Source organism: Geotrypetes seraphini, chromosome 9 (assembly GCF_902459505.1).
Source record: "Geotrypetes seraphini chromosome 9, aGeoSer1.1, whole genome shotgun sequence".
NCBI classification, from domain to species: domain Eukaryota; kingdom Metazoa; phylum Chordata; class Amphibia; order Gymnophiona; family Dermophiidae; genus Geotrypetes; species Geotrypetes seraphini.
This window is the reverse complement of record NC_047092.1, coordinates 151,419,417-151,435,061: the sequence shown is the minus strand read 5'-3', so window position 1 is coordinate 151,435,061 and position 15,645 is coordinate 151,419,417. Positions and strand designations below refer to the sequence as shown.

Genomic DNA, 15,645 nt, shown 5'->3' with positions numbered 1-15,645 from the left:
CTGTTTGTCAGCGGCGCACATTGCGGGGTCCCTAAATGTTCAAGCAGATTTTCTCAGTTCCAATGCTCTGGATCCGACAGAATAGAAGTTGTTGGACAAGGTTTTCTAGCTCATTGTTCAGCGCTGGGACCAACCAAGTCTGGACCTGATGGCTACCAGGCTCATTGCCAAGGTGGACTCTTCAGTCGTTGGAGAGAGCTGGACAGTTGAGGGTTGGGTGCCCTTCTGTTGCCCTAGCAAAACAATTCCCTGCTGTATGTGTTTCCACCGTGACCCAGGAGGGTGGCTTCTCAGGGAGTGGTCATCATCGTGGCCTGGAGACCATGGTACGTGGACCTGATCCACCTGGACAGGTAACTTCTACATCTTCCGCAATTGCAAGGCCTGCTCCAGCAAGGGCCAGAGCTGATGGTGGATCTGTCCTTTGGTCTTACAGCATGGCCCTGAGAGGTCAAGACTGAGATGTAAGGGATAGTCGGAGTCCATGATTGTGACATTGTTGCAGGCTCAGAAGTGCTCTATGCTGTGTATGCTAGGTTGTGGAGAACCTTTGAGGTGTAGTGTGTGGAAGATGCTGTGTCTCCGTTTTCAGCCTCAGTCTCTCATCCTGGCATTTCTTCAGAGAGGTGTGGACTGTGGTTTGGTGCTCGGTTCTCTCAAGGTCCAAGTAGTGGCTTTGGCTTTCACAGATGCATTCAGAACTCCACTATGGTGGCTCACCCAGATGTGGTGCATTTCTTGAAAGGGGTAGACCAGTTTTGGCCACCTCTCAGACCAGCATGTCCAGAATGGAACATAAATTTGGTGCTTAAGGCCTTGCAGAAGACCTGACAGAAGTCATTTTTTGTAGTGGCTATAGCTTCAGTGAGGAGGATTTCACAACTTCAAGCATTGTCATGAAGAGAACCGTTCCTGTGGTTTACGAAGGCGGGCGTGTCATTGCGGCCAGTTCCGTCTTTTTTGCCCAAGATAATTTTGGCGTTTCACCTTAATCAGTCAGTTGAGTTCCCCTCCTTTCAAAGGGAGTATTTGGACGCTCAGATTATTGGATATCCAGTGGGTTCTCCGGCAGTACCTCAAAGTGACCAATGCATTCCATTGGTCTTATTGGTAATTTGCTTGGTTCGCCGGCCAACAGAGAAAGTTGGAGGCGTGTAAAGCTATGATTGCATGATGGATAAGGAAGGCCATAGCATCAGTATATCTACTGTTGGGGTCTCAGCCTCTGAGTCGGTTGAGGGCTCATTCCACTAGATGCCTGGCAACTTTGAGGGTGGAGGCAGCCCTCTTGTTGCTGGCTGAGATCTGTAAGGTGGCCACTTGGTTGTCTCACCATTCCTTTGGCAGGCATTACTGGATTGATGTGGCGGCTCATTCAGATGCACATTTTGAGGCATCAGTGTTGCGGGCGGCAGCTTCTGTCACCCTTCCTTGATTAGGTCTGCTTTGGAACATCCCACTGGTCTGGAATAGTGGGAAAGATGCTATGAAAGGAGAAATTAGGTATTACCTGATAATTTTCTTTCCATTAGTCCTTCACACTATTCCAGAGGCCCTCCTTCTGTGGGTTTACGGAACTGCAGTGCACTCAGTGTTTGGTCTGTTGTTACTCTGCTGTATTTCCAAAGAAGTAAAAAAAAAAGAACAAGTACATTTGATGGAAGGGTTTTGCAGTACAGGGTTCAAGTCAGACTGAGCAAGGATTGATTGCAAGGGTTATCTGGCTCTTGATTCCTGAGTTCCCTCTGTTTGTTTCTGAAAATACTGAGATGCTTTGGGATTGGAGGGGACCTATATCAGGCAGCTCTTTGTTGTTTTTATCTCCACCTGCTGGTCGATGGACATAACTATCCCACTGGTTTGGAATAGTGTGAAGGACTAATGGAAAGAAAATTATCAGGTAAGACCTAATTTCTCCATAAAATAAAAACATGACAGCAGATAAAGGTCAAACGGCCCATCTGCAGCATCCACTATCTCATCCTCTCCCAAAGGAGATCCCACGTGCCTGTCCCACGCTTTTTTGAATTCAGACAGTCTTGTCTCCACCACCTCTACTGGGAGACTGTTCCACGCATCTACCACCCTTTCTATAAAAATGTATTTCCTTATATTACTTCTGAGCCTATCGCCTTTTAACTTCATACTATGCCCTATCATATCCCCTCTCTCCCGTCTTTTTTTTTTTTTTTTACAGATTATACATATTAAGGTCTCTGTCTCCATACGCTTTATGACAAAGACCGCTAACCAATTTTGTAGCAGCCCTCTGAACTGACTCCATCCTATTTATATATTTTTGAAGGTGCAGTCTGCAGAATTGCACAAAGTATTCCAAATGGAGCCTCACTAGAGACTTATATAATAGCACTGTCACCCCCTTTTTACTACTGGCCATTTCTCTCCTTATGCACCTGAGCATCTTCCTGGCTTTGACTTCCTGTGATGCACTTCTCAAAAAAAAAAACTAGAATGTGCTACTTTGTTAGTATGCGCTAACACTATTAAGACATTTTTGCTTTTATTGTAGATCCCATTTTAGTTACTAATATTGGGCACTAACGCGGTTTAAAATGGCATACTGGAAAACCCGCTTAGATGAACAGAAATAACCGACAAATGTGCACACACTAACTATGCACTAAAAATCTTTTTTACGCGTATGTCAAGGGCAGAGCACAAGCGTTCCTGTGCTAAACAGCACATCTACATTTGCATGTGTTAACTGACTAGTGCAGGGATGCCATGTGAGCCCTTACCACCTTCAAAATGGGTGACAGTGAATGATCTCATGGTAATAATTATTAAAGACCACACACACTATTAGTGACAGCATATGGCCATTAATACAAAAAATAGAAAATCAGCCATTTTAATGTTGCAGTAAAAATGGCTATAAAATGTGGAAAAGACCCACTTTGTACCACAGTTTAATAAAGGACTTTGTAAACCACTTTGGACCTTGTGGGAAAATGGTAGAATATAAGCAAACAGATTAAATTAGAATTGTACCAGCACCCCTCTTTTTATAAACGGCACCAGTAAGGCACATCATCTAATAGAGAAAATATATTTTAAAAATGTATTTAAATATGAGCCTGGAAGGCACTGCTTCTCAAATTATTGGGCAAACAGAATTTTCTATTGCTATAACAGCTGTGAATTAATGGAGATTACACTTCTCCCTCTGAATCTGCAGTTTCAGCATCCGCGGATTCGGTTATTCGCAATTTTTTTTTTAGATCCATTTTCATTTTTTGGGATATTTTTAAGCCCTATTAGACCCCCCCTTAAGTCTTACCTGGTGGTCTAGTGGGTTTTTGGGGCAGGCGCAATCTTCCTACGTTCCTGCCCCGTGCAGATCACTCATAGGAAATGGCTGCCACTAGGTAAGGCTTAAGGGATGCCGGAGGGAAGTGGGGGGTGGGTCAGAGCCAGCCCGAATATTATTCACATTTTTTTTAATATTCACAGGCCGGCTCTGCCCCTAACCCCTGTGGATAAAGAGGGAGAAGTGTACTGATAAATGACCCTTAATGGATTCCTGTTTGTTGTAGGCCAAGACACACGTCCTTGACATTGAGCAACGACTGCAAGGTGTAATTAAGAACAGGAATCGAGTAAAAGGGTTACCTTTATCCATTGAAGGCCATGTTCACTACCTCATTCAAGAAGCAACAAATGAGAACTTGCTGTGTCAGATGTATGTGGGCTGGGCACCATATATGTAATGTTGTATATTTTGAATAAATAATTTATTAAGTTTGGTACAACCATCAATACACAAAATGTGTTGCTTATGTAGTCTATGTAGTCTATGTCTATTATAATGTGGGCACCCCTGACAAGAACAATTCATTTGGGAGTCAGGTTTCAGATTTTTACAGAAAAACCAATACTGTTGAAGTTTATAGTTCAAGTTGCAACTTCCCAAATATGCTTTGGTCAGAACTGTTCAGAACCTGAGAAACAGCAAGTACTGAGGCTTAGGTCATTTTCTAAGTGTTATTTGGCATTTTCTTGTGTGAATAGTAGGTTTGTGTGTCATCCAAGTAGCAATTTTAGAAAAGCTGCTACTTACACAGGTATACCCTTAGCACACATTTTTGAAGAGGATCTGGTTTGGGTGGACCTGAAAAATGTGTGTATTTTCTGTTTTGCAGAGGCATTATGTACATGCTTTAAAAAATGTCTGTTGGTATATAGTTCACTGTGAGTCCTATTCTGATTCCCTTGTATCAGTTAACTGTACATTTGGACTTGGGCTTAAGAGGAGTGATTGAAGTAACAATTGTAGCTCATCACTTTTGTTTAAAACCACCTAGAAAAAAATGTAAATTAGAGTTTTGGAAAATTACAGATGCTGTATTTCGTAATTTATTGTGGTCTGTCATTACTGTATGTGTTTTGTTTTAAGATGATATCTGTGCAAATTACCGGCTTTACATCAAGAGAGGCAAGTCACTTTTGAAAAATAATGGAAATATTTTGAACTGTGGTATACCTCTGATTAATTCATGATATATATTTACATTTAGAACTTAAAGGCACAAAGTTGTTCAAAAAGACTAAGCAAGAGGAAAAGTAAATTGCTTTCAAAAAATTGCTTATTGAAACATTTATTATCAATAAATATTCATTTATTCAAAATTTATAAGGGCTTCAGAGGTGATGCTCATTGGACCATGTCGATTTGTGTGATTTTCCACCGTGTCTCTTCACTAGTCCCATTTTTAAATATTTTGTCACACTGTGTTTAAAGTGCTAGACATGCTTGAGCAAAGTTGCTAAAAAGCCTTGGAACAGCAGTATATTGAAATGGCGAAACAAGATCATGTCGGTAGTAACATTTTCTCCCCAACACGACTACAGCTAAGTTTTACAAAGCTACCTTACTACTTTTGCTACTAAGGGCTCCTTTTACGAAGCCACGTTAGCGGTTTAACGCGTGTAATAGTGCGCGCTAAACTGCTGGACGTGCTAGATGCTAACGCCAGCATTGAGCTGGCATTAGTTCTAGCCGCATGCGCTAAAACCGCTAACGCGGCTTTGTAAAAGGAGCCCTAAGTTTTAACAAGTTACCTTGCTACACTGTATTGATTACGTGCTTATAAATAGGCAAATTTGCTCAAGCACTTTAAACACAGTGTGATAAAATATTTAAAAATGGGACTAGTGAAGAGACACGGTGGAAAATCACTCTAACCGACATGGTCCAATGAGTGTCACCTCTGAAGTCCTTATAAATTTGGAATAAATGAATATTGATTGATAATATTTATTGATAATAATTGTTTCAATAAGCAATTTTTTTAAAGCAATATATTGACATGATACTTTTTCAATAGTTAGATAGGGTTGTCAGAGAATTGACACTGTGAAACTTTGTGTTGAGACACTGATCACTATAGGCAGTATTTTTTCTTCTTTTGTATCATCAAATATGGTTTTTGTAATGATGATGCTGGGATTGTTTCCTTCTGTTTGTAAATCAAATATTTTCTCAATAAAGTTCAACTTTAAAAAAAGGATAACAAAAATTAAGACCCCTTTTAATCAATTCTTTGTTCTGAATAAATCTAAAGGATTTAAAAAAATAATCTGATTAGAATCTCAGCAAACAAGATGTTTTATAATGCTGGCTTTATTGATACTCTAATATAATCTTTCATTTTATATACCGCATTATCCGTGCAAAAAAAGGGCTCAATGTGGTTTACAAGGAGACATTGCACAGTATATTCATTTAAAAATTTGTATAGAAAAGAAGTCTGATAAATGTTATAGTTTTACTTTCTTCACCAACTGGTGTTAGGTAACTGGAAAATTGAGTAAAAAGAACAACTTCAAAGTCCCAGAGTTGGTTTAACAGACTTCACCATTGAACCCTACCATAGGACACCTTCATATTTTTGGTTGGCTCTAAACATGCCCAAATATTCAGTGTCAAAAGACCCAATACAAAAACTGCAAAAATTCAAAATTGCAGAGATAAAAACAATGGGTGAAAAAACTTCTAACCTAAGAGAAGAAAACATCCCAGTCAAAAGAAATTCTACTCACTTATCAAAAGTTTCAAAAAAAGATTCTTTACATAAAACATAAGAATACAGCAGCAGTGCAATAAAAGAAAAACCAAAATCTTAATTTCCCAAAGAAAGGATTGAACTACAGAGGAAAAAGTTTGACTATGTGAGTAACAACTTCATTGTGTCAACAGCCTTAGTCGGTACTTAGCCAAATATAATTTTCACAAGACTTGTAATCTACATCTGCCAATAATTCCATATTCATAGAACAAACTCTGGCTATTTTTTTTTTTTTTGTTAGCTCATCCAAAAGCCTCAAACTCTTCAGACCATCTGTAGTCACAGTCCGGTGGCATAATCCATCCATTTCCAACAAGGGCCTCTTGTTTTGCCTATGGATGCTTCAGGGGATTAATTCTTCACATTCTGAATAAAGACCCCTCAGATTAATCTACCCTAATTAGAAGAATTTCAACAAGGAAGAAAAGAACATTACTTTGTCCTTGGAGAACTCAGATTACATTTTAACAGAACTCTGTAGATGCCTGACACTTGTTTCCTCTTCCTCACCAAACTCGATCAGGGAAGCTGGAGGTTTGGTGGGGAGAATGATAGCGTGCAGCAGCAATCATAGAGGCAATGTTAGAGGACTGAGTAACATTGATGGCAACACCCTTGCAACTTCTGCTGGCCCACCATCCCATAAATCTGGCTATCTCCCTCTGTTCTGAAGCTTCAACAGCCTTGTTTAACCTGGTAAGACTAGCTATTTTTTCTTGGAGGCAATTTGGAACATGGTTGTAGCCTTAGGTCAGAATTTAACCAGCCAGTTTTTAAAATTTATTTATGGCACTTGATATATTGTCTCTCAGACTAAGCCAATGAAATGGTTTACAAGATCTGGTCCAGCAGACTGCAAAATAATACCTATTCTAGAGTAATAGGTGTGTCATTCTGGACAGGTGTGTATTCTTCCCATGCTCGTGAGCCATGCAGAAGGAATCCATTCCAGGTTTTCAACGCCTTCTCCAGAGGGCTCGGCTATTCCCTTCAGTTTTTTCCATCTGCTCGGTATATTTATTATTTTTGATATATTTTGTGTGTTTTTGTGGCCATCAGTGCACTAAAGCTCCTCAGTGAGAAGACAACTCTGCCTGTATGGAGAAGAAGCAGACTTGGGTCTGCAGCCAGCAGGCCAATCACTTGGGGACCTATTTGGTGGATCTTGTGAATCTTGTGGAAGAACTCAGCCATCGTCTGGGGGGAGAGTGAACAGGGGATGGGAGGTGGGGGCACTTTGAGTAGAAAGTTGAGCGTAGCAAAGAGACAGTGAGGGTTGGCACTAAGAGAGTTAGTTAAATGGTTGTAGTCCTGTTTGGCAAGTAAAAGTGTGGATTGGAAGGACGTCAGCATGAATTTGAAATGAATGAAGTCGCGTGTGGGATTTAAGCCAAAAACGTTAAGCAGCTTGGGCACAGGAGCACAGGTAATGGATTTGGGGAGTCAACCAGGATGGGAAATGGGAGGGGCAAGGGTATTGATAGAAGATGAGAGAATGGAGTTATAGGAGAGGACAGCTTCATCGGTAGACTTGTTTGGCATAGGCAGAAAGGAGAGATGAGACAGTGGTACATGACTCATTTTATTCCTAAGGGTTATGTTGCAAATAACATGCACTAACCTTAATACAAGATCCCTAGTGTCTTTGCTGTGGTCCTGCCCATGAGTGCCCCTTTCACTATGTGATGATCTAACAGTCCAACTTGACTCCCACAATAGCTTTCTGCTTAGACTGTTTTTATTATGAGTTTTTGCCTCAATGGCAATCTTATTTTCAAATTATTTTTACCTTTCTAATTAGTGTTTTACATCAAATTTGCCAATTTTTATGCTGCTTCTTGATTCTTCATTGGATTCCTTTGGCTAGAATAGCTTCTTTCACCTCATCTTTTAACCACACCATGTGTCAGTTGGCCTTCCTTCCACCTTTTCTAGTAAGTGGAATACATCTGCTTTGGGCTGTCAAGATTTATTTTGTTTTCTATTTTTTATCAAAATTAACTTTTAAAAAGTTAAATGCTAATGCAGTTGATTTCCTTAATGTTTTCAGTCTAGTTACTAATTCAAATTTGATCATGTTATCAACCACTGGCCCATTTTTATGCAATAGCATGATAATTTTGTGCCTGTTTCTGGCTTCTATGCAAAGCATGGGGATTTAAAAAAAACCAAAGGGTTCCTTTTACAAAGGTGCGTTAGGGCTTTAACGCGCGGTATAGTGTGTGCGCTAGCCGCTACCACCTCCTCTTGAGCAGACGGTAGTTTTTTGGCTAGCGCACGCTAATCTGGTGTACGCGCTAAAAATGCTAGCACACCTTTGTAAAAGGAGCCCAAAGACAGCATGGGGACAGTTGCTGAATAAAAAGTAAAGTGTTGGATTATTGACAAATGGATATTGATATGCACAGAACAACATTCCAGTATATGTGTGAATGTATGAACAGGCAAATACAATTGAAGAGCATTATACAAAAACCTGGTAAAAGTCACAACAAAAGCAGTTCTTGTATTTAGATTTTCCCCCTGAAAGCCAACATTCACAAGACTTGTTTGCTTTGATGGCTATGTAACAAAGTAAGGTCAGAATAACAAAAATAATGTGATGACTACTGTCTAAAGCTTAACATATTTTAATCTAAATATTAATTTCCAATTGATAAATGAGCAGTTGTGCTAATAAAAGAAGCACAGTTCACATCCTAAATTCATTCAGACTTCTTCCACTTCATCTGCTGAACTGTCTTTAGCTATAATCTGATGGAAGAAGTCTCTGAGCTTCAGGAAGGTATTTCTCAACTAAAGTCAGAACATCTTTCACTTGCTATTACTGGAACAAGTCCAGAATATGCTTAGAGAATGGTACTGGGACAATTTTTTCCCTGTCCCCATGGGAACTCGATTTCCTGGCCCGTCCATGTGAGTTCTGCCCCTGCCCTATTCTTGCAAGCTCTGCCTTAACCGTATAAACCACCAACACTTATGATTTTAAAGTGTTTGAGGCTTGTGCAGATGAAGACATTGCTTGCAGGAATGGGATAGGGACTGGAAATTGAGTTGTTGGGTTTGATGTCAAAAAGCACCTGTCATTGATGAACTGGCTTCCCACGTTTGGATGGTGGTTTCTAATCTTTGCACTGCATTTTGCTGTAATCCTACAGCTCCCAACTCTGTCTACCTCCCCAAAACTACTTTATATTAGGCTACAGTACTCTAGTTTGCAAACAGAGCAAGGGTACTGGAAAGCATAAGTACGCAGCAGCTTGTCCGGGCCTAGCTAACTTTGCAAGTGTCTTCCTCCTTCAGCAACAAAAAACACCCTACGGCCAGCAATGGGAGGCAATAGCCGCCTTCTTTGCTTTCGCATGAGGGTAAGTAAAACAGTAGCAGCAGCAGCAGTTAAAAGTTGCCACGTTGTAGCCAAGCAAGCACAAAGGCTAGTTCCTGCCCAGATTTACATTAGTGAAAACCGCGCTTAATCCAGCCTCTCTTCTCTAAATCAAACTCTTGCTGCTGCTTTTCTCCCTTTTTCGAGCTCAATGTTCGAGCAGAGAACCCGCAGGACTAGCGCCGCTCTCTATTCTACTCTATGGCATTTTAGCAGCCGCTCTGGCCGAGCCCAGCTCCCCTCGCCTCTCCCGTGGAAAGAATGTCGTCAGCGGCGCGCCGGAAGCGTTTTTCGTTCCATAGCGCTTCGTGACCCGGGTTGTGTTAAGTTTTAGTGGCTGAAGAATGGGTGTCCCCAAGTTTTATCGCTGGATCTCGGAGCGCTATCCCTGCCTGAGCGAAGTCGTAAAGGAGCATCAGGTGAGACAGCGGTAGGGTGGCAGACTGCTGTCACCGACCGAGCCGGCATTACGTGGCCTTAGCGCTGGCGAGACGCGGGGCCTGCTGTCAGCTGCGGAACTGGAGCTAGTTCAGTCCTCGGAGAGCGCTGTTATACGTGCCCTTTAAAGATCCTGATTGTAGTGCGTGCGATCAGGCGTTCTCTTATTGCAGTTTTCTGTATCTTTTCTTGCTGGCCATCCATCCAGTTAGTGAACACGGTTATAATATGTGTCAATGTAGAATCCGAAAGAACCTTTTTTGGTTCAGAAATTCACATTATTTGGGGCTGGCTAGTTCTTCGGTTGAAACTCTGAAACAAGTAATAAGTTGCGTAGCGGTATCATTCAAGATGGAAATGACACATTTAAAAAATAAAGATTTGCTAGTTTTCTTTTTGTGTGCTGCCCCCTTTTGTGGTGCTTTGCTGCTTAGTTTTCTATTGAAGAATTTTTTTGTGGCATGGTGTAAATTTGAATGAATTAGTGTTCTGTTGTAGCATTTCAGTGGCTAGTGAATCTCCATGGGATGAGCTAGTACTGTTGGTACAGTTTGTATCAGCTAAGGCAGGTTAAACTAAGGGCTCCTTTTATCAAGCCGCGCTAGTGGTTTAACGCGTGTTAAACCGCCGGCCGCGCTAGCCGCTAACACCTGCCTTGAGCAGGCGGTAGTGTTTTGGCCAGCGCGGGGGTTAGCGCATGATTAAAAAGCACGCTAACCCTGCTTGCGCGGCTTGATAAAAGGAGCCCTAAATCTGACTTAATTATAAAAGTGATTAATAAAAAAATTACATTTATATGCATGACAGTGAGGCTAATCTGATTATTTACATCTCTTTTCACCAACTGATACTCTTTATAACTTTGGACAAGTGACTTTGTGAGTGATATACTACCATTTTTAACAAAAAAAAGTCAAATCAAAGCGGTGTACAATAAATAAAAATAGCGGGCCATATTTAAAATAAAAACAAAACAAGGGGAATGTACACAGACAAATTAACCAAACTAAACACAAGGGGCTCCTTTTACTAAGGGGCTCCTTTTACTAAGGCGTGCTAGCTGTTTTAACGCACGCTAAACGCTAATGAATCCATAGACTATAATGGACGCGTTAGTGTTTAGCGTGCATTAAAACGGCTAGCACACCTTAGTAAAAGGACCCCAAGAGGATGAAAAGGGCAGGAAAGGTTTACAATATCTTAAGGGAAAAACAAGCAGGATAGAAACAAGAGGGCAAGGTGTAGGTTTAGCTAATTTTCAAATGGAGACTACTGTGTTTGTATAAAGTAAAGTTATGTACAAAGATTGTGTGTACAGTATTTTGTACTTGTTCTTTATGGAGGAAGACAGGTACAATAGCACACATTCTTTTGAAAATTCCATGTATATGAAAAGGATATGTATTATGTCTTTGTAAATCCTGATTTTTGAAAGCTGGAATTTAGCCATATAAATCACAATACATGCATATACCAAGGGATCATTTTTTTTGGATAGGACTAGTTTGGAGTTAAAATATATACAAATATTCCCCATTTCAGAAGGGAAATGCACATTTATTTTCTCTAAGATCAATGTCCCTGAGCTCTTGGGGATGTCTTTGTTTCTTAAAAGTATGGGTGTAGTTTGAGGAGAAGAGGGAGGCAATGCCACCCCATACCACTGTAGGATGGAATGTCTCCCTTTTTCTCCCCTTTCCCATGTAATTCAGCATCCCCTCTCCTCAAACCTGAACTAAATCTGCAACTGCTTCTCATGCCTGCGACTGCCAACTCTAAAATGTGAAAGAGCGCCCAGTCCTGAGCCTCATGCTCAAACACTCAGTAAGGTTCTGCCAATCCTTTGATGCACATATCCCTGCTGCTGTGGAGGCTGGACTAGCAGAGTCTGGATAAGTGCTTCAACACTAGGCAGTATGCTAGTTTCTCTTTTATTTATTTCTAACATTTTTCTTAACATCCAACAGTGTGCCAACAAATGGTTATACACAGCTTATCTCAAGAGACTCTCTTAGTACTTCTATTTACAAACATCTATAACACTTCAGCATTCAAAAAGTTACAGAGCAAGGTAGAAGAGAAAGACACAGATAGGAGGGACTTACCAGCTGAGCGGTGCTCACGGGAGGGAACACAAGGGAGATAAGCAAAGAGAGAGAGTGAGGGGCAGCTGAGTGAGTGCATTTGTAGGTCAATAAGAGGAGTTCGAATTGTATTTGGAAACGGATGGGAAGCCAATGAAGTGACTTAAGGAGAGGCGTATGATCTGAGATTGCATTAGGCCCATTCTTTCATCAAAGATCTCTAGAAACTAGCAAATAGTCAATACGGGACTGGTGCTCTTGATATATGGGCGAAGTCTCTCCCCCGGAAGTAATATCTGCCAAAATCTATAAGGTCTAGTATATGACACAATTGTGAGAGACCCTTCACTTCCAACAAAGGGTGAGACTTATCCAATGAGGGATCCCAAGCAAGGTAAAAATCTCCCCCCAGAAGCATAGGCATAGGAGAAAATTTTGCAAGCATGAGTAGAATAATATATCATAGATATTGGGGGCATAAATGCTACCCAAAAGCACCTTGACACCCACTATCACCAAAGTACAAAAAAAACATATCGCCCTACTGGATCAGTGGCTAAGGGAACAACCTGAGTTGCCACAGCTATATGGAAAAGTAATTGCTACCCCACATTTCTTTCCAATTGCTGTCGTTGTTAAGCAAGTGCCCACCCAACCCCTGCACAATTTAGCATGTTCCAAGTCAGTAAGATGTGTCTCTTGAAGCATCGCAAAATCCACTTTAATTCTCTGCTGGGAAGAAGGATCTTCGAAGAACATAATACCCCTGCAGGCTTTTGGGATGTTCATTGTGAATCTTTCCCAGTTTATTCTTGTAATTTGATTAATTTAGCTTTTTTGAATTTGATAGTTTTGGGTCTCTTCTCATTCATAGATTTAACATTATTTGGTGAACTCATTTATACTCGGACTGGAAAAGCATCACCAGTGGAGTGCCACAGGGTTCGGTGCTTGGACTCGTGCTCTTCAACATATTTATAAACGATCTGGAAATTGGTACTATGAGTGAGGTGATTAAATTTGCAGACGATACTAAGTTATTCAGAGTAGTGAAGACATAGGAGGATTGTGAAGATCTGCAACATGACATAAATGCACTCGAGAAATAGGCCGCAACATGGCAAATGAGGTTCAACGTGGATAATTGTAAGGTGATGCATGTCGGTAACAAAAATGTGTACACAAATATAGGATGTCCAGGGCGGTACTTCGAGAGACCCCCCAGGAAAGAGACTTGGGAGTACTGGTCGACAAGTCGATGAAGCTATCCGTGCAATGTGCGGTGGTGGCGGTGAAAAGGGCAAACCGAATTCTAGGAATGATTAAGAAGGGGATCACGAAGAGATCGGAGAAGGTTATCATGCCGCAGTACCTGACTATGGTACACCCTCACCTGCAATACTGCATCCAGCACTGGTCGCCGTACATAAAGAAGGACACGGTACTACTCGAAAGGGTCCAGAGAAGACAAACTAAAAAGGTAAAGGGGCTAGAGGAGTTGCCGTACAGTGAAAGATTAGAGAAACTGGGCCTCTTCTCCCTTGAAAAGAGGAGACTGAGAGAAGACATGATCGAAACATTCAAGACACTAAAGGGAATAGACTTAGTAGATAAGAACAGGTTGTTCACCCTCTCCAAGGTAGAGAGAACGAGAGGGCACTCTCTAAAATTAAAAGGGGATAGATTCCATACAAACATAAGGAAGTTTTTCTTCACCCAGAGAGTGGTGGAAAACTGGAATGCTCTTCCGGAGGCTGTTATAGGGGAAAACACTCTCCAGGGATTCAAGACAAAGTTAGACAAGTTCCTGCTGAACCGAAACGTACGCAGGTAAGGGCTGGTCTCTGTTAGGGCACTTAACTTTTTCCTGATTTTTTTTAGAAAAAAGTTAAGTTTTTTGTATAATGTAGGGGGTTGCTCCCCCCACACCTCCCCCAACGGCAGCACAAACAGTATTAAGTAAAGTGTGTGTGTGGGGAGGGTTCCCCCCACACCCTCTGTCGGAGCTCTTTAAAATTACTTTTACAGCGACGCGCTGGAGTCTTGCGCGCAATTGTCTGGGCCGAAATGTCGATGTGGCTTTGTCCCTTCACCATTTTCTCTCTTAAAGGGCTAGACTGACTCTAAGCTTGAAGGTAGATGACACTGAAGAAAAAGTTGAATGAAGAGTGTGACCGGTTTTTTTTTCTTTACATATTAAAATATAGTACTGTGTTGATTGATTAGTGGAGCCTGAATATTTTAGCCAAAACTATTTACTGCTCAAAATGCCAAGCAAACTTACATAAGTGCATGTGTCAAGGGCTAAGTAGAAAAAAATGATGATATGAAGAGTTAGAATTATGAGGAACAAATTTAATGCTGCTGATATTCAGATCTCATGTTTGTGAATACTTTGGGGTTTTTTTTGTCTTTTTCCTTTATATATAGTGGTTATGATGTTCATTAATTTTTGTTTTGCTAAGCTCCAGTGTTTGGTGGGCAGGCTAAGTTAGAGGAAGTACTAACTTTCTTCTGCTACCAGTAGGTACTGCTGCACAGTGTTTTCCACAGTTTGGGGGTCTGTTTTATAAAAAAAACAAATTTGTTATTTAGGGCTAAATACAGTAAGAGGTGCTCAAAAATCAGTGCTCAATGCTTTTCTGTAATGAGCACTCAAAAATAAATACCCATAAATTCCAAGAATGGTGAATATGCAAATTAGTCTGGTTTCTTTACATGTCCATGGCCTTAACACTCCTAGCAAAAGGCAGTTACTGATCAAAGAGGCACTTCGGTTGAAGGCCTCAATGGTTTTAGTACAAGAAACACACCTGCCAAAGCATGAACACCTGCTAAAACATAAATATAATTCACTTACTTGGCCTTTAATAAAAAGAATAAGAAAACTAAAGGGATAGGGATTTTTGATCACAAGCTCAATACAGAATTTAGTGCAGGAGAAAATCTGTGATAAAGAAGGAAGATATATCCTTTTGAAGATTACACTGGGCCCTAAGTTTTATATCTTAGTCAACATATACACCCCAAATGACAATCAAAGAGCGTTTTACCAAGAGCTGAGCGCTCTTTTGGAAAAACATGCTGAGGGTAGGTTTCTCATAGGAGGCGACTTTAACCTTAGACCCAGCACAAGACAACACAGCCTCATGTGTATTATATGCCCAGACTGAAAGGGAGCAATTTCACTTTCTCTTATCCCACTGGGGTCTATCTGATATTTGGAGACAGATCCATCCAGGCCAACAGGACAACACCTACCATATTACTCTCAGACCCGTGATTCACATTCCTGAATAGATATGTGGATGGGAGATGGTTTGGTGAGGCAACAAGTACACGACTGCGTAATCCATTCTCATACACTGGCTGATTATGTCCCCTTAGAACTGAGGCTAACTTTGACTGAGGAAATAAAAGCAAGACCTCCTTGGAGGTATGGTGATTCTGTGTTGCTAGATCTCCCTAATGTAGATCAGCTAAATTTAGAGATCAAGGAATACCTGAGCCTCAGTGATCAGCCAGAGCTAAGTCCCCAGGTTATCTGGGAAGAGCTCAAGGCGGTGATTGTCTCAAAAGCTACCTTAAATCAAAATAAGAGGGCAAGAGAAAATTAATTGTGAACTGAATTGAACTCATTAGAACAAAG

General features: G+C 40.9%; 2 protein-coding genes across 8 annotated transcripts in view; both read left to right on the top strand.

The window, feature by feature from the left end:
• The window catches only part of ATR (ATR serine/threonine kinase), a 152,935-nt gene extending 147,412 nt beyond the window's left edge, over window positions 1-5,523 (top strand). For both annotated transcript variants that reach the window (XM_033958442.1, XM_033958441.1), the window contains one exon: window positions 3,558-5,523. In XM_033958442.1, the coding sequence (XP_033814333.1) occupies window positions 3,558-3,731 (174 nt within the window). In that variant the 3' untranslated portion in view covers window positions 3,732-5,523. The remainder of the gene's footprint in view (window positions 1-3,557) is intronic.
• A 3,693-nt stretch (window positions 5,524-9,216) lies between these two features.
• XRN1 (5'-3' exoribonuclease 1) overlaps window positions 9,217-15,645 on the top strand; it is a 184,291-nt gene continuing 177,862 nt past the window's right edge. For 4 of the 6 annotated variants that reach the window (XM_033958435.1, XM_033958430.1, XM_033958434.1 and 1 more), the window contains exon 1: window positions 9,819-9,893. In XM_033958435.1, the coding sequence (XP_033814326.1) occupies window positions 9,819-9,893 (75 nt within the window). Of the gene's footprint in view, window positions 9,458-9,720; window positions 9,894-15,645 lie in introns of those variants that run through there. The other 2 variants (XM_033958431.1, XM_033958429.1) reach the window with 2 other exon arrangements.